Here is an 18024-nt window from a genome sequence, read left to right as displayed (position 1 = left end):
AAACAGATCCGTTTTTTATGCCGTACATCAATTGTTCAACTTGTTTCAAAATGAGCGGTTTGACTGTCAAAATGTCCACCCGCAGAGAGCACAGGCTGCAGAGAAGAGGTTGGCAGAGCACAAGGCATCAACAGGGGGAGACCTTTCAAACACCAGGTAACATTACGAAGACCTCAGTCGTTAGTCAAACAACCTCTCCTTCTCTTTTGACTCACTGAACAATGTTAGACGAATTAATACCACACGTTACTGGATAAATAGCAGAACAGTCTGTTTCTGTACTGTAGGCAAACTTTGTTCTGAATTGAGGCAACACATTTTCATTCGTCTAGTGTCTACTGTTCTCCTGTCATATACAGTATCATCTAGGAGTCTAGTGTCCTGTTATATACAGTATCATCTAGGAGTCTAGTGTCCTGTTATATACAGTATCATCTAGGAGTCTAGTGTCCTGTTATATACAGTATCATCTAGGAGTCTAGTGTCCTGTCATATACAGTATCATCTAGGAGTCTAGTGTCCTGTCATATACAGTATCATCTAGGAGTCTCTCCTGTCATATACAGTATCATCTAGGAGTCTAGTGTCCTGTCATATACAGTATCATCTAGGAGTCTAGTGTCCTGTCATATACAGTATCATCTAGGAGTCTAGTGTCCTGTCATATACAGTATCATCTAGGAGTCTAGTGTCCTGTCATATACAGTATCATCTAGGAGTCTCTCCTGTCATATACAGTATCATCTAGGAGTCTCTCCTGTTATATACAGTATCATCTAGGAGTCTCTCCTGTCATATACAGTATCATCTAGGAGTCTAGTGTCCTGTTATATACAGTATCATCTAGGAGTCTAGTGTCCTGTTATATACAGTATCATCTAGGAGTCTAGTGTCCTGTCATATACAGTATCATCTAGGAGTCTAGTGTCCTGTCATATACAGTATCATCTAGGAGTCTAGTGTCCTGTCATATACAGTATCATCTAGGAGTCTAGTGTCCTGTTATATACAGTATCATCTAGGAGTCTAGTGTCCTGTCATATACAGTATCATCTAGGAGTCTAGTGTCCTGTTATATACAGTATCATCTAGGAGTCTAGTGTCCTGTTATATACAGTATCATCTAGGAGTCTAGTGTCCTGTTATATACAGTATCATCTAGGAGTCTAGTGTCCTGTCATATACAGTATCATCTAGGAGTCTAGTGTCCTGTCATATACAGTATCATCTAGGAGTCTCTCCTGTCATATACAGTATCATCTAGGAGTCTAGTGTCCTGTCATATACAGTATCATCTAGGAGTCTAGTGTCCTGTTATATACAGTATCATCTAGGAGTCTCTCCTGTCATATACAGTATCATCTAGGAGTCTAGTGTCCTGTCATATACAGTATCATCTAGGAGTCTAGTGTCCTGTCATATACAGTATCATCTAGGAGTCTAGTGTCCTGTTATATACAGTATCATCTAGGAGTCTAGTGTCCTGTTATATACAGTATCATCTAGGAGTCTAGTGTCCTGTCATATACAGTATCATCTAGGAGTCTCTCCTGTCATATACAGTATCATCTAGGAGTCTAGTGTCCTGTTATATACAGTATCATCTAGGAGTCTCTCCTGTCATATACAGTATCATCTAGGAGTCTAGTGTCCTGTTATATACAGTATCATCTAGGAGTCTCTCCTGTCATATACAGTATCATCTAGGAGTCTAGTGTCCTGTCATATACAGTATCATCTAGGAGTCTAGTGTCCTGTCATATACAGTATCATCTAGGAGTCTAGTGTCCTGTCATATACAGTATCATCTAGGAGTCTAGTGTCCTGTTATATACAGTATCATCTAGGAGTCTAGTGTCCTGTTATATACAGTATCATCTAGGAGTCTAGTGTCCTGTCATATACAGTATCATCTAGGAGTCTCTCCTGTCATATACAGTATCATCTAGGAGTCTCTCCTGTCATATACAGTATCATCTAGGAGTCTAGTGTCCTGTTATATACAGTATCATCTAGGAGTCTAGTGTCCTGTTATATACAGTATCATCTAGGAGTCTAGTGTCCTGTCATATACAGTATCATCTAATCAAATCAAATCAAATCAAATTTTATTAGTCACATACACATGGTTAGCAGATGTTAATGCGAGTGTAGCGAAATGCTTGTGCTTCTAGTTCCGACAATGCAGTAATAACCAACAGTAATCTAACCTAACAATTCCACACTACTACCTTACACACACACACAAGTGTAAAGGGATAAAGAATATGTACATAAAGATATATGGATGAGTGGTGGTACAGAACGGCATGGCAGATGCAGTAGATGGTATAGAGTACGGTATATACATATGAGATGAGTACTGTAGGGTATGTAAACATAAAGTGGCATAGTTTAAAGTGGCTAGTGGTACATGTATTGCATAAAGATGGCAAGATGCAGTAGATGATATAGAGTACAGTATATATACATATGAGATGGGTAATGTAGGGTATATAAACATTGTATTAAGTGGCATTGCTTAAAGTGGCTAGTGGTACATTTTTACATAATTTCCATCAATTCCCATTTTTAAAGTGGCTGGAGTTGAGTCAGTATGTTGGCAGCGGCCGCTAAATGTTAGTGGTGGCTGTTTAACAGTCTGATGGCCTTGAGATAGAAGCTGTTTTTCAGTCTCTCGGTCCCTGCTTTGATGCACCTGTACTGACCTCGCCTTCTGGATGATAGCGGGGTGAACAGGCAGTGGCTTGGGTGGTTGTTGTCCTTGATGATCTTTATGGCCTTCCTGTGACATCGGGTGGTGTAGGTGTCCTGGAGGGCAGGTAGTTTGCCCCTGGTGATGCGTTCTGCAGACCTCACTACCCTCTGGAGAGCCTTACGGTTGTGGGCGGAGCAGTTGCCGTACCAGGCGGTGATACAGCCCGACAGGATGCTCTCGATTGTGCATCTGTAGAAGTTTGTGAGTGCTTTTGGTGACAAGCCGAATTTCTTCAGCCTCCTGAGGTTGAAGAGGCGCTGCTGCGCCTTCTTCACAACGCTGTCTGTGTGGGTGGACCAGTTCAGTTTGTCCGTGATGTGTACACCGAGGAACTTAAAACTTTCCACCTTCTCCACTACTGACCCGTCGATGTGGATAGGGGGGTGCTCCCTCTGCTGTTTCCTGAAGTCCACAATCATCTCCTTTGTTTTGTTGACGTTGAGTATGAGGTTATTTTCCTGACACCACACTCCGAGGGCCCTCACCTCCTCCCTGTAGGCCGTCTCGTCGTTGTTGGTGATCAAGCCTACCACTGTAGTGTCATCCGCAAACTTGATGATTGAGTTGGAGGCGTGCATGGCCACGCAGTCGTGGGTGAACAGGGAGTACAGGAGAGGGCTCAGAACGCACCCTTGTGGGGCCCCAGTGTTGAGGATCAGCGGGGTGGAGATGTTGTTACCTACCCTCACCACCTGGGGGCGGCCCGTCAGGAAGTCCAGGACCCAGTTGCACAGGGCGGGGTCGAGACCCAGGGTCTCGAGCTTGATGACGAGTTTGGAGGGTACTATGGTGTTAAATGCTGAGCTGTAATCGATGAACAGCATTCTCACATGGGTATTCCTCTTGTCCAGATGGGTTAGGGCAGTGTGCAGTGTGGTTGCGATTGCGTCGTCTGTGGACCTATTGGGTCGGTAAGCAAATTGGAGTGGGTCTAGGGTGTCCGGTAGGGTGGAGGTGATATGGTCCTTGACTAGTCTCTCAAAGCACTTCATGATGACGGAAGTGAGTGCTACGGGGGCGGTAGTCGTTTAGCTCAGTTACCTTAGCTTTCTTGGGAACAGGAACAATGGTGGCCCTCTTGAAGCATGTGGGAACAGCAGACTGGGATAAGGATTGATTGAATATGTCCGTAAACACACCAGCCAGCTGGTCTGCGCATGCTCTGAGGACGCGGCTGGGAATGCCGTCTGGGCCTGCAGCCTTGCGAGGGTTAACACGTTTAAATGTTTTACTCACCTCGGCTGCAGTGAAGGAGAGCCCGCAGGTTTTGGTAGGGGGCCGTGTCAGTGGCACTGTATTGTCCTCAAAGCGGGCAAAAAAGTTGTTTAGCCTGTCTGGGAGCAAGACATCCTGGTCCTCGACGGGGCTGGTTTTCTTTTTGTAATCCGTGATTGACTGTAGACCCTGCCACATACCTCTTGTGTCTGAGCTGTTGAATTTCGACTCGATTTTGTCTCTGTACTGAGACTTGGCCTGTTTGATTGCCTTGCGGAGAGAATAGCTACACTGTTTGTATTCGGTCATGCTTCCGGTCACCTTGCCCTGGTTAAAAGCAGTGGTTCGCGCTTTCAGTTTCACGCGAATGCTGCCGTCAATCCACGGTTTCTGGTTTGGGAATGTTTTTATCGTTGCTGTGGGTACGACATCGTCAATGCACTTCCTAATGAACTCGCTCACCGAATCAGCATATTCGTCAATATTGTTGTTGGACGTGATGCGGAACATATTCCAATCTGCGTGATCGAAGCAGTCTTGAAGCGTGGATTCAGATTGGTCGGACCAGCGTTGAACAGACCTGAGCGCGAGAGCTTGTTGTTTGAGTTTTTGTTTGTAGGCTGGAATCAACAAAATGGAGTCGTGGTCAGCTTTTCCGAAAGGGGGGCGGGGGAGGGCCTTATAAGCGTCGCGGAAATTAGTATAACAATGGTCTAGTGTTTTTCCAGCCCTGGTAGCACAATCGATATGCTGATAGAATTTAGGGAGTTTTGTTTTTAGATTAGCCTTGTTAAAATCCCCAGCTACGATGAATGCAGCCTCAGGGTGTGTGGTTTCCAGTTTACAAAGAGTCAGATAAAGTTCGTTCAGGGCCATCGATGTGTCTGCTTGGGGGGGAATGTATACGGCTGTGATTATGATTGACGAGAATTCCCTTGGTAGATAATGCGGTCGACATTTGATTGTGAGGAGTTCTAGATCAGGTGAACAGAACGACTTGAGTTCTTGTGTGTTGTTATGATGATCACACCACTTCTCGTTAATCATAAGGCATACCCCCCCGCCCCTCTTCTTACCGGAAAGATGTTTGTTTCTGTCGGCGCGATGCATGGAGAAACCAGCTGGCTGCACCGACTCCGTTAGCGTCCCTTGAGTTAACCATGTTTCCGTGAAGCAGAGCACGTTGCAATCCCTGATGTCTCTCTGGAATGCTACCCGTGCTCGGATTTCATCAACCTTATTGTCAAGAGACTGGACATTGGCGAGTAGTATGCTAGGGAGTGGAGCGCGATGTGCCCGTCTCCGAAGCCTGACCACGAGACCGCCACGTTTTCCCCTTTTTCGGCGTCGCACAGGGTCGCCGGCTGGGATCAGATCCATTGTATTGTGTGGAAGGCAAAACACTGGATCCGTTTCGGGAAAGTCATATTCCTGGTAGGAACGATGATGAGTTGACGTTAATCGTATATTCAGTAGTTCCTCCCGACTGTATGTAATGAGACCTAAGATTACCCGGGGTACCGATGTAAGAAATAACACGTAAAAAAACAAAATACTGCATATTTTCCAAGGAGCGCGAAGCGAGGCAGCCATCTCTTTTCGGCGCCGGAAGTCGGAAGTATACAGTATACAGTATCATCTAGGAGTCTAGTGTCCTGTTATATACAGTATCATCTAGGAGTCTAGTGTCCTGTCATATACAGTATCATCTAGGAGTCTAGTGTCCTGTCATATACAGTATCATCTAGGAGTCTAGTGTCCTGTCATATACAGTATCATCTAGGAGTCTAGTGTCCTGTTATATACAGTATCATCTAGGATTCTAGTGTCCTGTTATATACAGTATCATCTAGGAGTCTAGTGTCCTGTCATATACAGTATCATCTAGGAGTCTAGTGTCCTGTCATATACAGTATCATCTAGGAGTCTAGTGTCCTGTTATATACAGTATCATCTAGGAGTCTAGTGTCCTGTCATATACAGTATCATCTAGGAGTCTAGTGTCCTGTCATATACAGTATCATCTAGGAGTCTAGTGTCCTGTTATATACAGTATCATCTAGGAGTCTAGTGTCCTGTCATATACAGTATCATCTAGGAGTCTAGTGTCCTGTCATATACAGTATCATCTAGGAGTCTAGTGTCCTGTCATATACAGTATCATCTAGGAGTCTAGTGTCCTGTCATATACAGTATCATCTAGGAGTCTAGTGTCCTGTCATATACAGTATCATCTAGGAGTCTCTCCTGTCATATACAGTATCATCTAGGAGTCTAGTGTCCTGTCATATACATTATCATCTAGGAGTCTAGTGTCCTGTCATATACAGTATCATCTAGGAGTCTAGTGTCCTGTTATATACAGTATCATCTAGGAGTCTAGTGTCCTGTTATATACAGTATCATCTAGGAGTCTAGTGTCCTGTTATATACAGTATCATCTAGGAGTCTAGTGTCCTGTCATATACAGTATCATCTAGGAGTCTAGTGTCCTGTCATATACAGTATCATCTAGGAGTCTAGTGTCCTGTCATATACAGTATCATCTAGGAGTCTAGTGTCCTGTCATATACAGTATCATCTAGGAGTCTAGTGTCCTGTCATATACAGTATCATCTAGGAGTCTCTCCTGTCATATACAGTATCATCTAGGAGTCTAGTGTCCTGTCATATACAGTATCATCTAGGAGTCTAGTGTCCTGTCATATACAGTATCATCTAGGAGTCTCTCCTGTCATATACAGTATCATCTAGGAGTCTAGTGTCCTGTTATATACAGTATCATCTAGGAGTCTAGTGTCCTGTCAGATACAGTATCATCTAGGAGTCTAGTGTCCTGTTATATACAGTATCATCTAGGAGTCTAGTGTCCTGTTATATACAGTATCATCTAGGAGTCTAGTGTCCTGTCATATACAGTATCATCTAGGAGTCTAGTGTCCTGTTATATACAGTATCATCTAGGAGTCTCTCCTGTTATATACAGTATCATCTAGGAGTCTAGTGTCCTGTTATATACAGTATCATCTAGGAGTCTAGTGTCCTGTTATATACAGTATCATCTAGGAGTCTAGTGTCCTGTCATATACAGTATCATCTAGGAGTCTAGTGTCCTGTTATATACAGTATCATCTAGGAGTCTAGTGTCCTGTCATATACAGTATCATCTAGGAGTCTAGTGTCCTGTCATATACAGTATCATCTAGGAGTCTAGTGTCCTGTCATATACAGTATCATCTAGGAGTCTAGTGTCCTGTCATATACAGTATCATCTAGGAGTCTAGTGTCCTGTTATATACAGTATCATCTAGGAGTCTCTCCTGTCATATACAGTATCATCTAGGAGTCTAGTGTCCTGTCATATACAGTATCATCTAGGAGTCTCTCCTGTCATATACAGTATCATCTAGGAGTCTAGTGTCCTGTTATATACAGTATCATCTAGGAGTCTAGTGTCCTGTCATATACAGTATCATCTAGGAGTCTCTCCTGTCATATACAGTATCATCTAGGAGTCTAGTGTCCTGTCATATACAGTATCATCTAGGAGTCTAGTGTCCTGTCATATACAGTATCATCTAGGAGTCTAGTGTCCTATCATATACAGTATCATCTAGGAGTCTAGTGTCCTGTTATATACAGTATCATCTAGGAGTCTAGTGTCCTGTTATATACAGTATCATCTAGGAGTCTAGTGTCCTGTCATATACAGTATCATCTAGGAGTCTAGTGTCCTGTCATATACAGTATCATCTAGGAGTCTCTCCTGTCATATACAGTATCATCTAGGAGTCTAGTGTCCTGTCATATACAGTATCATCTAGGAGTCTAGTGTCCTGTCATATACAGTATCATCTAGGAGTCTAGTGTCCTGTCATATACAGTATCATCTAGGAGTCTAGTGTCCTGTTATATACAGTATCATCTAGGAGTCTCTCCTGTTATATACAGTATCATCTAGGAGTCTAGTGTCCTGTCATATACAGTATCATCTAGGAGTCTAGTGTCCTGTTATATACAGTATCATCTAGGAGTCTAGTGTCCTGTCATATACAGTATCATCTAGGAGTCTAGTGTCCTGTCATATACAGTATCATCTAGGAGTCTCTCCTGTCATATACAGTATCATCTAGGAGTCTAGTGTCCTGTCATATACAGTATCATCTAGGAGTCTAGTGTCCTGTTATATACAGTATCATCTAGGAGTCTAGTGTCCTGTCATATACAGTATCATCTAGGAGTCTAGTGTCCTGTCATATACAGTATCATGTAGGAGTCTCTTCTGTTATATACAGTATCTAGTCGTGTCTAGTGTGTTTCTAGCTAACTCCATGTTCTCTCCTCTCTACCAGGCGGTGTTGGCAGTGTGGGGAGTCCCTGGTGGGAAAGGTCCCGTTTCAATACCTAGACTTCAGCTTCTGCACCCCTCGCTGTGTCCAGGAGCACCGCAAGGCTAATGTGGCTAACAGGAGCACCGCAGCAAACTAAACACCCGACAATAACGTTGGTACCTACATGGCCTGACCATAACAGCCTCAGCCTAACCTTAAACTCTGCTGTGTCCAGGAGCACCGCAAGGCTAATGTGGCTAACAGGAAACTGACTGTCATGTTACTACCTCCACAACCCTACCATACTGTTGCCACTTCACTATAGACGCCTCAGGCCTACTAGCCTACTAATCTACTGGTTGGTGGGCCCAGAGCACGCAGGCCCAGAGACCTCACTGAACCAAGCCACGGGCCCAGAGCACGCAGGCCCAGAGACCTCACTGAACCAAGCCACAGACCTCAGTCAATCTGCAGGGCCCAGTGATCTTGATCATGCCCATCTGATAGGATTAAAATGCACAGAAATAGAATGAATAGAACAGACAAACGATTGCCTTGAAGGGGGACTCCCGTTCTATTCATTATATTTCTATGCATTTAATCCTAATAAAATAGGCAAAAAGTCCAGATGGATAACTTTAGATTAAAACCGGACCTGGTGACTCAAGACAATCAGGCTTGTTACGTCTCGATTCGGTTTAACTCAGAAGATCTGCGTTGTAGCGCCGTTGGAAATCAGAAGGTCATTTTCCCCGATTTGAGCCGACATGCAGCGCTGACCGTGAAAGCTGATTGGCTTTAAAAGGAGCCGATGGTTTCAGGAAAGGAGGAAGTTGATGGCTCCTCCAGGTCTGACCCCGGTTACCTGGTGTCAAATTACATCTGTTGGTGTCGAATGGAATAATAATAAACAATGTCAACTGTACGTGTGATGATGAAATAATGTTTATTAACGTACACAGTTTTTTTAATGAAATAGATTTATTAAAAGGTATATAGTAAAGTGCCAAAACATAGCCAGTATCTGACAAAGAAGCACAGCAACTCATGTTATTAAATCATGTCAAAACAATGATTACCATAATACTGTCATCTATTTATTCATACCTGCGTGAGCTTAACACAGACAACCAAGCCTTAAGTTTCCTTTAAACAGATCCTCATACTTGCTTACTTGCAGATGCAGCGGAGACGGGGTTACAGAAACTGAAAGGCTGGCTCGGCGGTTGTTACATTTGTTATAGACTTAAGTCCGTAGAAAAGAGTGCTGAAATGAATTGATACAGGATATGCTACTCATACATTGATTGATAGACGATTGGAGTGTATTAGCTCATGCTGCAGATATGTGGTTGGACAGAGACTCATTCGGAGGGATTGATTGGCTGGCTGTCAACTATGAAGAAACTGATTCTCTGAGGTAATGTCTTGTCTTCTGTCTGTAGCTGTGGTGTCATGTCTGTCTGTCTGTGGTCTGTAGCTGTGATGTCTTGCCAGGAGTGCTGTTGAGTTGGGGCCGGTCCATAAAGAGGACCCTGGTGTGAGGAGGGGCCCTCTCTAGCTCCAGGACTGTGATGTTGTTGGGCTGGGTGGGGCTGAGCAGGGGCCCCGGGACGTACAGGGTCTGCTGGGGACCTCTCTTAGGCCAGTACCTGCCCAGGTTCACCCCGTTGATCCATACCTGTCCCTGGGAACAGTGGAGAGACAGAGGGGAGACAGTCAGTCTCTGGAGGATTTTGACCCCCAAGAAGGAACTGGTAGTGAACACACATCTGTTTGACTCTTGTTCTTCCCGAGAGCCATTGTGTTCATAGATCTCCATATTGGGAAAGTACTACAGAATTAGTATTTCTGTACTAGTAAGCCAGTTGGTAAAAAGACTCCGTAGCATTTAACTCAGTATTGATAATGTCCTCACCTTGGTCCATTCATTGAGCCGGAGAAAGGTGTCCCAGGCCAGACCGTTGGGAGGCAGGGTGCCCTGGTAGAAGACTGGCCCATCTGAGGGCCCTCTGACTGGGTCGGGCGGGGAGCGTCGCTGGCCTGACTGGGGCCATCCGGAGGCAACGGCTCCATCTATGTCCAGACGGTAGATCTGCCAATCTACCAGCACATCTTTCCCAAGGATCAGGTTACTCAACAGGCCCTGCAAAATAGGATCAGGTTACTCAACAGGCCCTGCAAAATAGGATCAGGTTACTCAACAGGCCCTGCAAAATAGGATCAGGTTACTCAACAGGCCCTGCAAAATACAGACATCACCAACAAATCAACTGTAAGTCCATTCCTTAGCCTGACTGCCAGACTGTTGGTGCAACTCATTGTCATTAAGGATCATCACCCCGCTCCTCTGAACTCTCCACTGGCTCCCAGTTGACACTCATCCATGTCAAAACCCTGGGCTTGCCTACAGAGGCTTCAAGGTGTGTCCATTCCTTAGCCTGAGTGCCAGTCTATTTGTCCTACAGAGGCTTGAAGATGTGTCCATTCCTTAGCCTGAGGGCCAGTCTATTTGTCCTACAGAGGCTTGAAGGTGTGTCCATTCCTTAGCCTGAGGGCCAGTCTATTTGTCCTACAGAGGCTTGAAGGTGTGTCCATTCCTTAGCCTGAGGGCCAGTCTATTTGTCCTACAGAGGCTTGAAGGTGTGTCCATTCCTTAGCCTGAGTGCCAGTCTATTTGTCCTACAGAGGCTTGAAGGTGTGTCCATTCCCTAGCCTGAGGGCCAGTCTATTTGTCCTACAGATGCTTGAAGATGTGTCCATTCCTTAGCCTGAGGGCCAGTCTATGTGTGCTATCATGCCAACTCCTTTTTACTCATCGTCATGAGAAGTTTGGCTTTGGCAAGAACACAAACGGATTGGCCTATCCGTTCCTAGCAAAAGTTGACTAATACTTCTGTGAACATTCCCTGTTGTGGACTCAAATAAATAAATTGTTTCTCTTGGATGTTGGAGTCTGGATCCTTTATGGGACCATCGCACTTCACTTGCATAAATCTTGAACTGCTAAAACCTATTTTATTCAGATCAAGATATAAACACGTGTCTGTCTGTCTACTGAAGTTGAAGTAGACTTGCCTTGAAGTCGTTGATCTTGCTGCCAAAGTTGACTCGTCCCATGTTCTCTACGAGAACATCAATCTGGTCCCCCTGCTTCCCCGTTACGTTCATCACCAGAGTCGTGTCTCTCTCCAGCAGCCCCTGGAACACCTGTATAGGAGCAGGACACAACCTCTACAACATGCTGACCATCACACAACCTCTGGACAACATGCTGACAAAACCATCACACAACCTCTGTACAACATGCTGACCATCACACAACCTCTGGACAACATGCTGACAAAACCATCACACAACCTCTGTACAACATACTGACAAAACCATCACACAACCTCTGTACAACATACTGACAAAACCATCACACAACCTCTGTACAACATACTGACAAAACCATCACACAACCTCTACGACATGCTGACCATCACACAACCTCTGGACAACATGCTGACAAAACCATCACACAACCTCTGTACAACATACTGACAAAACCATCACACAACCTCTGTACAACATACTGACAAAACCATCACACAACCTCTGTACAACATGCTGACCATCACACAACCTCTGGACAACATGCTGACAGGACACAACCATCATACAACCTCTGTACAACATACTGACAGGACAAAACCATCACACAACCTCTGTACAACATACTGACAGGACAAAACCATCACACAACCTCTGTACAACATACTACCCCACGGACGGACACCTACCCCCATTAAGACGGACGGACACCTACCCCACGGACGGACGCCTACCCCACGGACAGACGGACGCCTACCCCCATTAAGACAGACGGACGCCTACCCCCATTAAGACAGACGGACGCCTACCCCCATTAAGACAGACGGACGCCTACCCCCATTAAGACAGACGGACGCCTACCCCCATTAAGACAGACGGACGCCTACCCCCATTAAGACAGACGGACGCCTACCCCCATTAAGACAGACGGACGCCTACCCCCATTAAGACAGACGGACACCTACCCCACAGACAGACGGACGCCTACCCCACGGACAGACGGACGCCTACCCCCATTAAGACAGACGGACGCCTACCCCCATTAAGACAGACGGACGCCTACCCCCATTAAGACAGACGGACGCCTACCCCCATTAAGACAGACGGACGCCTACCCCCATTAAGACAGACGGACGCCTACCCCCATTAAGACAGACGGACGCCTACCCCACGGACGGATGGATGGACGGACGGACACCTACCCCACAGACAGACGGACGCCTACCCCCATTAAGACAGACGGACGCCTACCCCCATTAAGACAGACGGACACCTACCCCACGGACGGATGGATGGACGGACGGACACCTACCCCACAGACAGACGGACGCCTACCCCCATTAAGACAGACGGACGCCTACCCCCATTAAGACAGACGGACGCCTACCCCCATTAAGACAGACGGACGCCTACCCCCATTAAGACAGACGGACACCTACCCCACGGACGGATGGATGGACGGACGGACACCTACCCCACAGACAGACGGACGCCTACCCCCATTAAGACAGACGGACGCCTACCCCCATTAAGACAGACGGACACCTACCCCACGGATGGATGGACGGACGGACACTTACCCCCATTAAGACAGACGGAAAGGCACCTACCCCACAGACAGACGGACGCCTACCCCCATTAAGACAGACGGACACCTAATCAAGGACAACAACCACCCAAGCCACTGCCTGTTCACCCCGCTATCATCCAGAAGGCGAGGTCAGTACAGGTGCATCAAAGCAGGGACCGAGAGACTGAAAAACAGCTTCTATCTCAAGGCCATCAGACTGTTAAACAGCCACCACTAACATTTAGCGGCCGCTGCCAACATACTGACTCAACTCCAGCCACTTTAAAAATGGGAATTGATGGAAATTATGTAAAAATGTACCACTAGCCACTTTAAACAATGCCACTTAATATAATGTTTACATACCCTACATTACCCATCTCATATGTATATACTGTACTCTATATCATCTACTGCATCTTGCCATCTTTATGTAATACATGTACCACTAGCCACTTTAAACTATGCCACTTTATGTTTACATACCCTACAGTACTCATCTCATATGTATATACTGTACTCTATACCATCTACTGCATCTGCCATGCCGTTCTGTACCACCACTCATTCATATATCTTTATGTACATATTCTTTATCCCTTTACACTTGTGTGTGTGTGTAAGGTAGTAGTTGTGGAATTGTTAGGTTAGATTACTTGTTGGTTATTACTGCATTGTCGGAACTAGAAGCACAAGCATTTCGCTACACTCGCATTAACATCTGCTAACCATGTGTATGTGACTAATAAAATTTGATTTGATTTGATTTGAACCCCATTTAAGACAGACAGAGAGACACCTACCCCACAGACAGAGACATATGCCCGGTCATGAACCCCATTCAGAGGAGAGATTAGGGGTGTGTCTTCTGGCAGGTCCCTGGGCAGCTTGGTCCGGTACAGCATGAAACCATAGTACTAAACAGAGTAGATAGAGTAGACACAGCATGAAACCATAGTACTAAACAGAGTAGATAGAGTAGACACAGCATGAAACCATAGTACTAAACAGAGTAGATAGAGTAGACACAGCATGAAACCATAGTACTAAACAGAGTAGATAGAGTAGACACAGCATGAAACCATGGTACAACATTAAGCCATAGTATTAAACACATTAAGTAAAGTTAAAACTATGTGAATTGTTTCTTAGACCTACCCTGTATAACGATACCAGATGGTTTCCCAGGATAGAGACCTACCCTGCATAACGATACCAGATGGTTTCCCAGGATAGAGACCTACCCTGCATAACGATACCAGATGGTTTCCCAGGATAGAGACCTACCCTGCATAACGATACCAGATGGTTTCCCAGGATAGAGACCTACCCTGCATAACGATACCAGATGGTTTCCCAGGATAGAGACCTACCCTGCATAACGATACCAGATGGTTTCCCAGGATAGAGACCTACCCTGCATAACGATACCAGATGGTTTCCCAGGATAGAGACCTACCCTGTATAACGATACCAGATGGTTTCCCAGGATAGAGACCTACCCTGCATAACGATACCAGATGGTTTCCCAGGATAGAGACCTACCCTGCATAACGATACCAGATGGTTTCCCAGGATAGAGACCTACCCTGCATAACGATACCAGATGGTTTCCCAGGATAGAGACCTACCCTGCATAACGATACCAGATGGTTTCCCAGGATAGAGACCTACCCTGCATAACGATACCAGATGGTTTCCCAGGATAGAGACCTACCCTGCATAACGATACCAGATGGTTTCCCAGGATAGAGACCTACCCTGCATAACGATACCAGATGGTTTCCCAGGATAGAGACCTACCCTGCATAACGATACCAGATGGTTTCCCAGGATAGAGACCTACCCTGCATAACGATACCAGATGGTTTCCCAGGATAGAGACCTACCCTGCATAACGATACCAGATGGTTTCCCAGGATAGAGACCTACCCTGCATAACGATACCAGATGGTTTCCCAGGATAGAGACCTACCCTGCATAACGATACCAGATGGTTTCCCAGGATAGAGACCTACCCTGCATAACGATACCAGATGGTTTCCCAGGATAGAGACCTACCCTGCATAACGATACCAGATGGTTTCCCAGGATAGAGACCTACCCTGCATAACGATACCAGATGGTTTCCCAGGATAGAGACCTACCCTGCATAACGATACCAGATGGTTTCCCAGGATAGAGACCTACCCTGCATAACGATACCAGATGGTTTCCCAGGATAGAGACCTACCCTGCATAACGATACCAGATGGTTTCCCAGGATAGAGACCTACCCTGCATAACGATACCAGATGGTTTCCCAGGATAGAGACCTACCCTGCATAACGATACCAGATGGTTTCCCAGGATAGAGACCTACCCTGCATAACGATACCAGATGGTTTCCCAGGATAGAGACCTACCCTGCATAACGATACCAGATGGTTTCCCAGGATAGAGACCTACCCTGCATAACGATACCAGATGGTTTCCCAGGATAGAGACCTACCCTGCATAACGATACCAGATGGTTTCCCAGGATAGAGGGTGTACACCTACCTGGTTCATCTCTTCAAAAGACAGCGGGTACAGTGACCGGACAGGACCCTGAGGTGACAGCGTGTCCAACAGGCTGCCGAGGTTCCCTACCTACCAAACAGAGCAGAGGTTGAAGTCCCACAGTATGTTGTACTATGATTTATTTCTCCTTTAACTAGGGCTAATTAATTACTTAAAAATCATACAATGTGATTTTCTGGATTTTTGTTTTAGATTCCGTCTCTCACAGTTGAAGTGTACCTATGATAAAAATTACAGACCTCTACATGCTTTGTAAGTAGGAAAACCTGCAAAATCGGCAGTGTGTCAAATACTTGTTCTCCCCACTGTATATATATATTAGTTTATTCCAAAAATGTATATTTGGGAATATTAATGGTATTATAAGCTATTTTACATTTTATGTTTTCACAATGCAAATTTTTAACAATAGTCATCTGTAACATTCATTCTAAATTTGTCCACCATATTATATATAGATATTTTATGTTATTATATGTTATTATTTATATATTATTATATATAGATATTTTATGTTATTATATGTTATTATTTATATATTATTATATATAGATATTTTATGTTATTATATGTTATTATTTATATATTATTATATATAGATATTTTATGTTATTATATGTTATTATTTATATATTATTATATATAGATATTTTATGTTATTATATGTTATTATTTATATATTATTATATATAGATATTTTATGTTATTATTTATATATTATTATATATAGATATTTTATGTTATTATATGTTATTATTTATATATTATTATATATAGATATTTTATGTTATTATATGTTATTATTTATATATTATTATATATAGATATTTTATGTTATTATATGTTATTATTTATATATTATTATATATAGATATTTTATGTTATTATATGTTATTATTTATATATTATTATATATAGATATTTTATGTTATTATATGTTATTATTTATATATTATTATATATAGATATTTTATGTTATTATATGTTATTATTTATATATTATTATATATAGATATTTTATGTTATTATATGTTATTATTTATATATTATTATATATAGATATTTTATGTTAGGCCAATTCTGATGTTTCTTACAGAAGAAATATGTGAAGCATAATCATGGTAGAGAGTACGGGGAAATCAAATCAAATTTTATTAGTCACATGCGCCAAATACAACAGGTGTAGTAGACCTTACAGTGAAATGCTTACTTACGAGCCCCTAACCAACAGTGCAGTTTAAAAAAATACGTATAAGAAATAAAAGTAACAAGTAATTAAAGAGCAGCAGTAAAATAACAATAGCGAGACTATATACAGGGGGTACCGGTACAGAGTCAATGTGGAGGCTATATACAGGGTGTACCGGTACAGAGTCAATGGGAGGCTATATACAGGGGGTACCGGTACAGAGTCAATGTGGAGGCTATATACAGGGTGTTACGGTACAGAGTCAATGTGGAGTCTATATACAGGGTGTTACGGTACAGAGTCAATGTGGAGTCTATATACAGGGTGTTACGGTACAGAGTCAATGTGGAGGCTATATACAGGGGGTACCGGTACAGAGTCAATGTGGAGGCTATATACAGGGGGTACCGGTACAGAGTCAATGTGGAGGCTATATACAGGGGGTACCGGTACAGAGTCAATGTGGAGACTATATACAGGGGTAACCGGTACAGAGTCAATGGGAGGCTATATACAGGGGGTACCGGTACAGAGTCAATGTGCGGGGCCACCGGTTAGTTGAGGTAATATGTACATGTGGGTAGAGTTATTAAGTGACCATGCATAGATGATAACAGAGTAGCAGCGGTGTAAAAGAGGGGGGGCAATGCAAATAGTCTGGGTAGCCATTTGATTAGATGTTCAGCAGTCTTATGGCTTGGGGGTAGAAGCTGTTTAGAAGCCTCTTGGACCTAGACTTAGAGCTCCGGTAACGCTTGCCATGCGGTAGCAGAGAGAACAGTCTATGACAAGGGTTGGCTGGAGTCTTTGACAATTTTTAGGGAATCCTCTGACACCGCCTGGTATAGAGGTCCTGGATGGCAGGAAGCTTGGCCCCAGTGATGTACTGGGCTGTACGCACTACCCTCTGTAGTGCCTTGCGGTCGGAGGCAGAGCAGTTGCCGTACCAGGCAGTGATGCAACCAGTCAGGATGCTCTCGATGGTGCAGCTGTAAAACCATTTGAGGATCTGAGGACCCATGCGAAATCTTTTCAGTCTCCTGAGGGGGAATAGGTTTTGTCGTGCCCTCTTCACAACTGTCTTGGTGTGCTTGGACAATTCTAGTTTGTTGGTGATGTGGACACCAAGGAACTTGAAGCTCTCAACCTGCTTCACTGCAGCCCCGTCGATGAGAATGGGGGCGTGCTCGGTCCTCTTTTTCCTGTAGTCCACAATCATCTCCTTTGTCTTGATCATGTTGAGGGAGAGGTTTTTGTCCTGGCACCACACAGCCAGGTCTCTGACCTCCTCCCTATAGGCTAT

At 44.1% G+C, this 18024-nt stretch overlaps 2 protein-coding genes across 5 annotated transcripts in view; one reads left to right on the top strand and one right to left on the bottom strand.

The window, feature by feature from the left end:
• The window catches only part of ankzf1 (ankyrin repeat and zinc finger peptidyl tRNA hydrolase 1), a 36345-nt gene extending 26966 nt beyond the window's left edge, over window positions 1–9379 (top strand). For all 4 annotated transcript variants that reach the window (XM_071341904.1, XM_071341906.1, XM_071341903.1 and 1 more), the window contains 2 exons: window positions 86–156; window positions 8326–9379. In XM_071341904.1, coding sequence (XP_071198005.1) covers window positions 86–156; window positions 8326–8461 — 207 coding nt within the window. In that variant the 3' untranslated portion in view covers window positions 8462–9379. The remainder of the gene's footprint in view (window positions 1–85; window positions 157–8325) is intronic.
• glb1l (galactosidase, beta 1-like) overlaps window positions 9232–18024 on the bottom strand; it is a 66536-nt gene continuing 57743 nt past the window's right edge. The window contains exons 12-16 of the mRNA XM_071341907.1: window positions 15512–15601; window positions 13774–13887; window positions 11383–11514; window positions 10223–10450; window positions 9232–9991 (exon numbers count right to left, since the gene is read on the bottom strand). Of these exons, the coding sequence (XP_071198008.1) occupies window positions 9758–9991; window positions 10223–10450; window positions 11383–11514; window positions 13774–13887; window positions 15512–15601 (798 nt within the window). The 3' untranslated portion in view covers window positions 9232–9757. The remainder of the gene's footprint in view (window positions 9992–10222; window positions 10451–11382; window positions 11515–13773; window positions 13888–15511; window positions 15602–18024) is intronic.

The sequence above is a fragment of the Salvelinus alpinus genome, chromosome 14 (assembly GCF_045679555.1).
Source record: "Salvelinus alpinus chromosome 14, SLU_Salpinus.1, whole genome shotgun sequence".
In the NCBI taxonomy this organism is placed as follows: Eukaryota; Metazoa; Chordata; class Actinopteri; order Salmoniformes; family Salmonidae; genus Salvelinus; species Salvelinus alpinus.
This window is presented reverse-complemented; position numbering and strand designations above follow the sequence as displayed.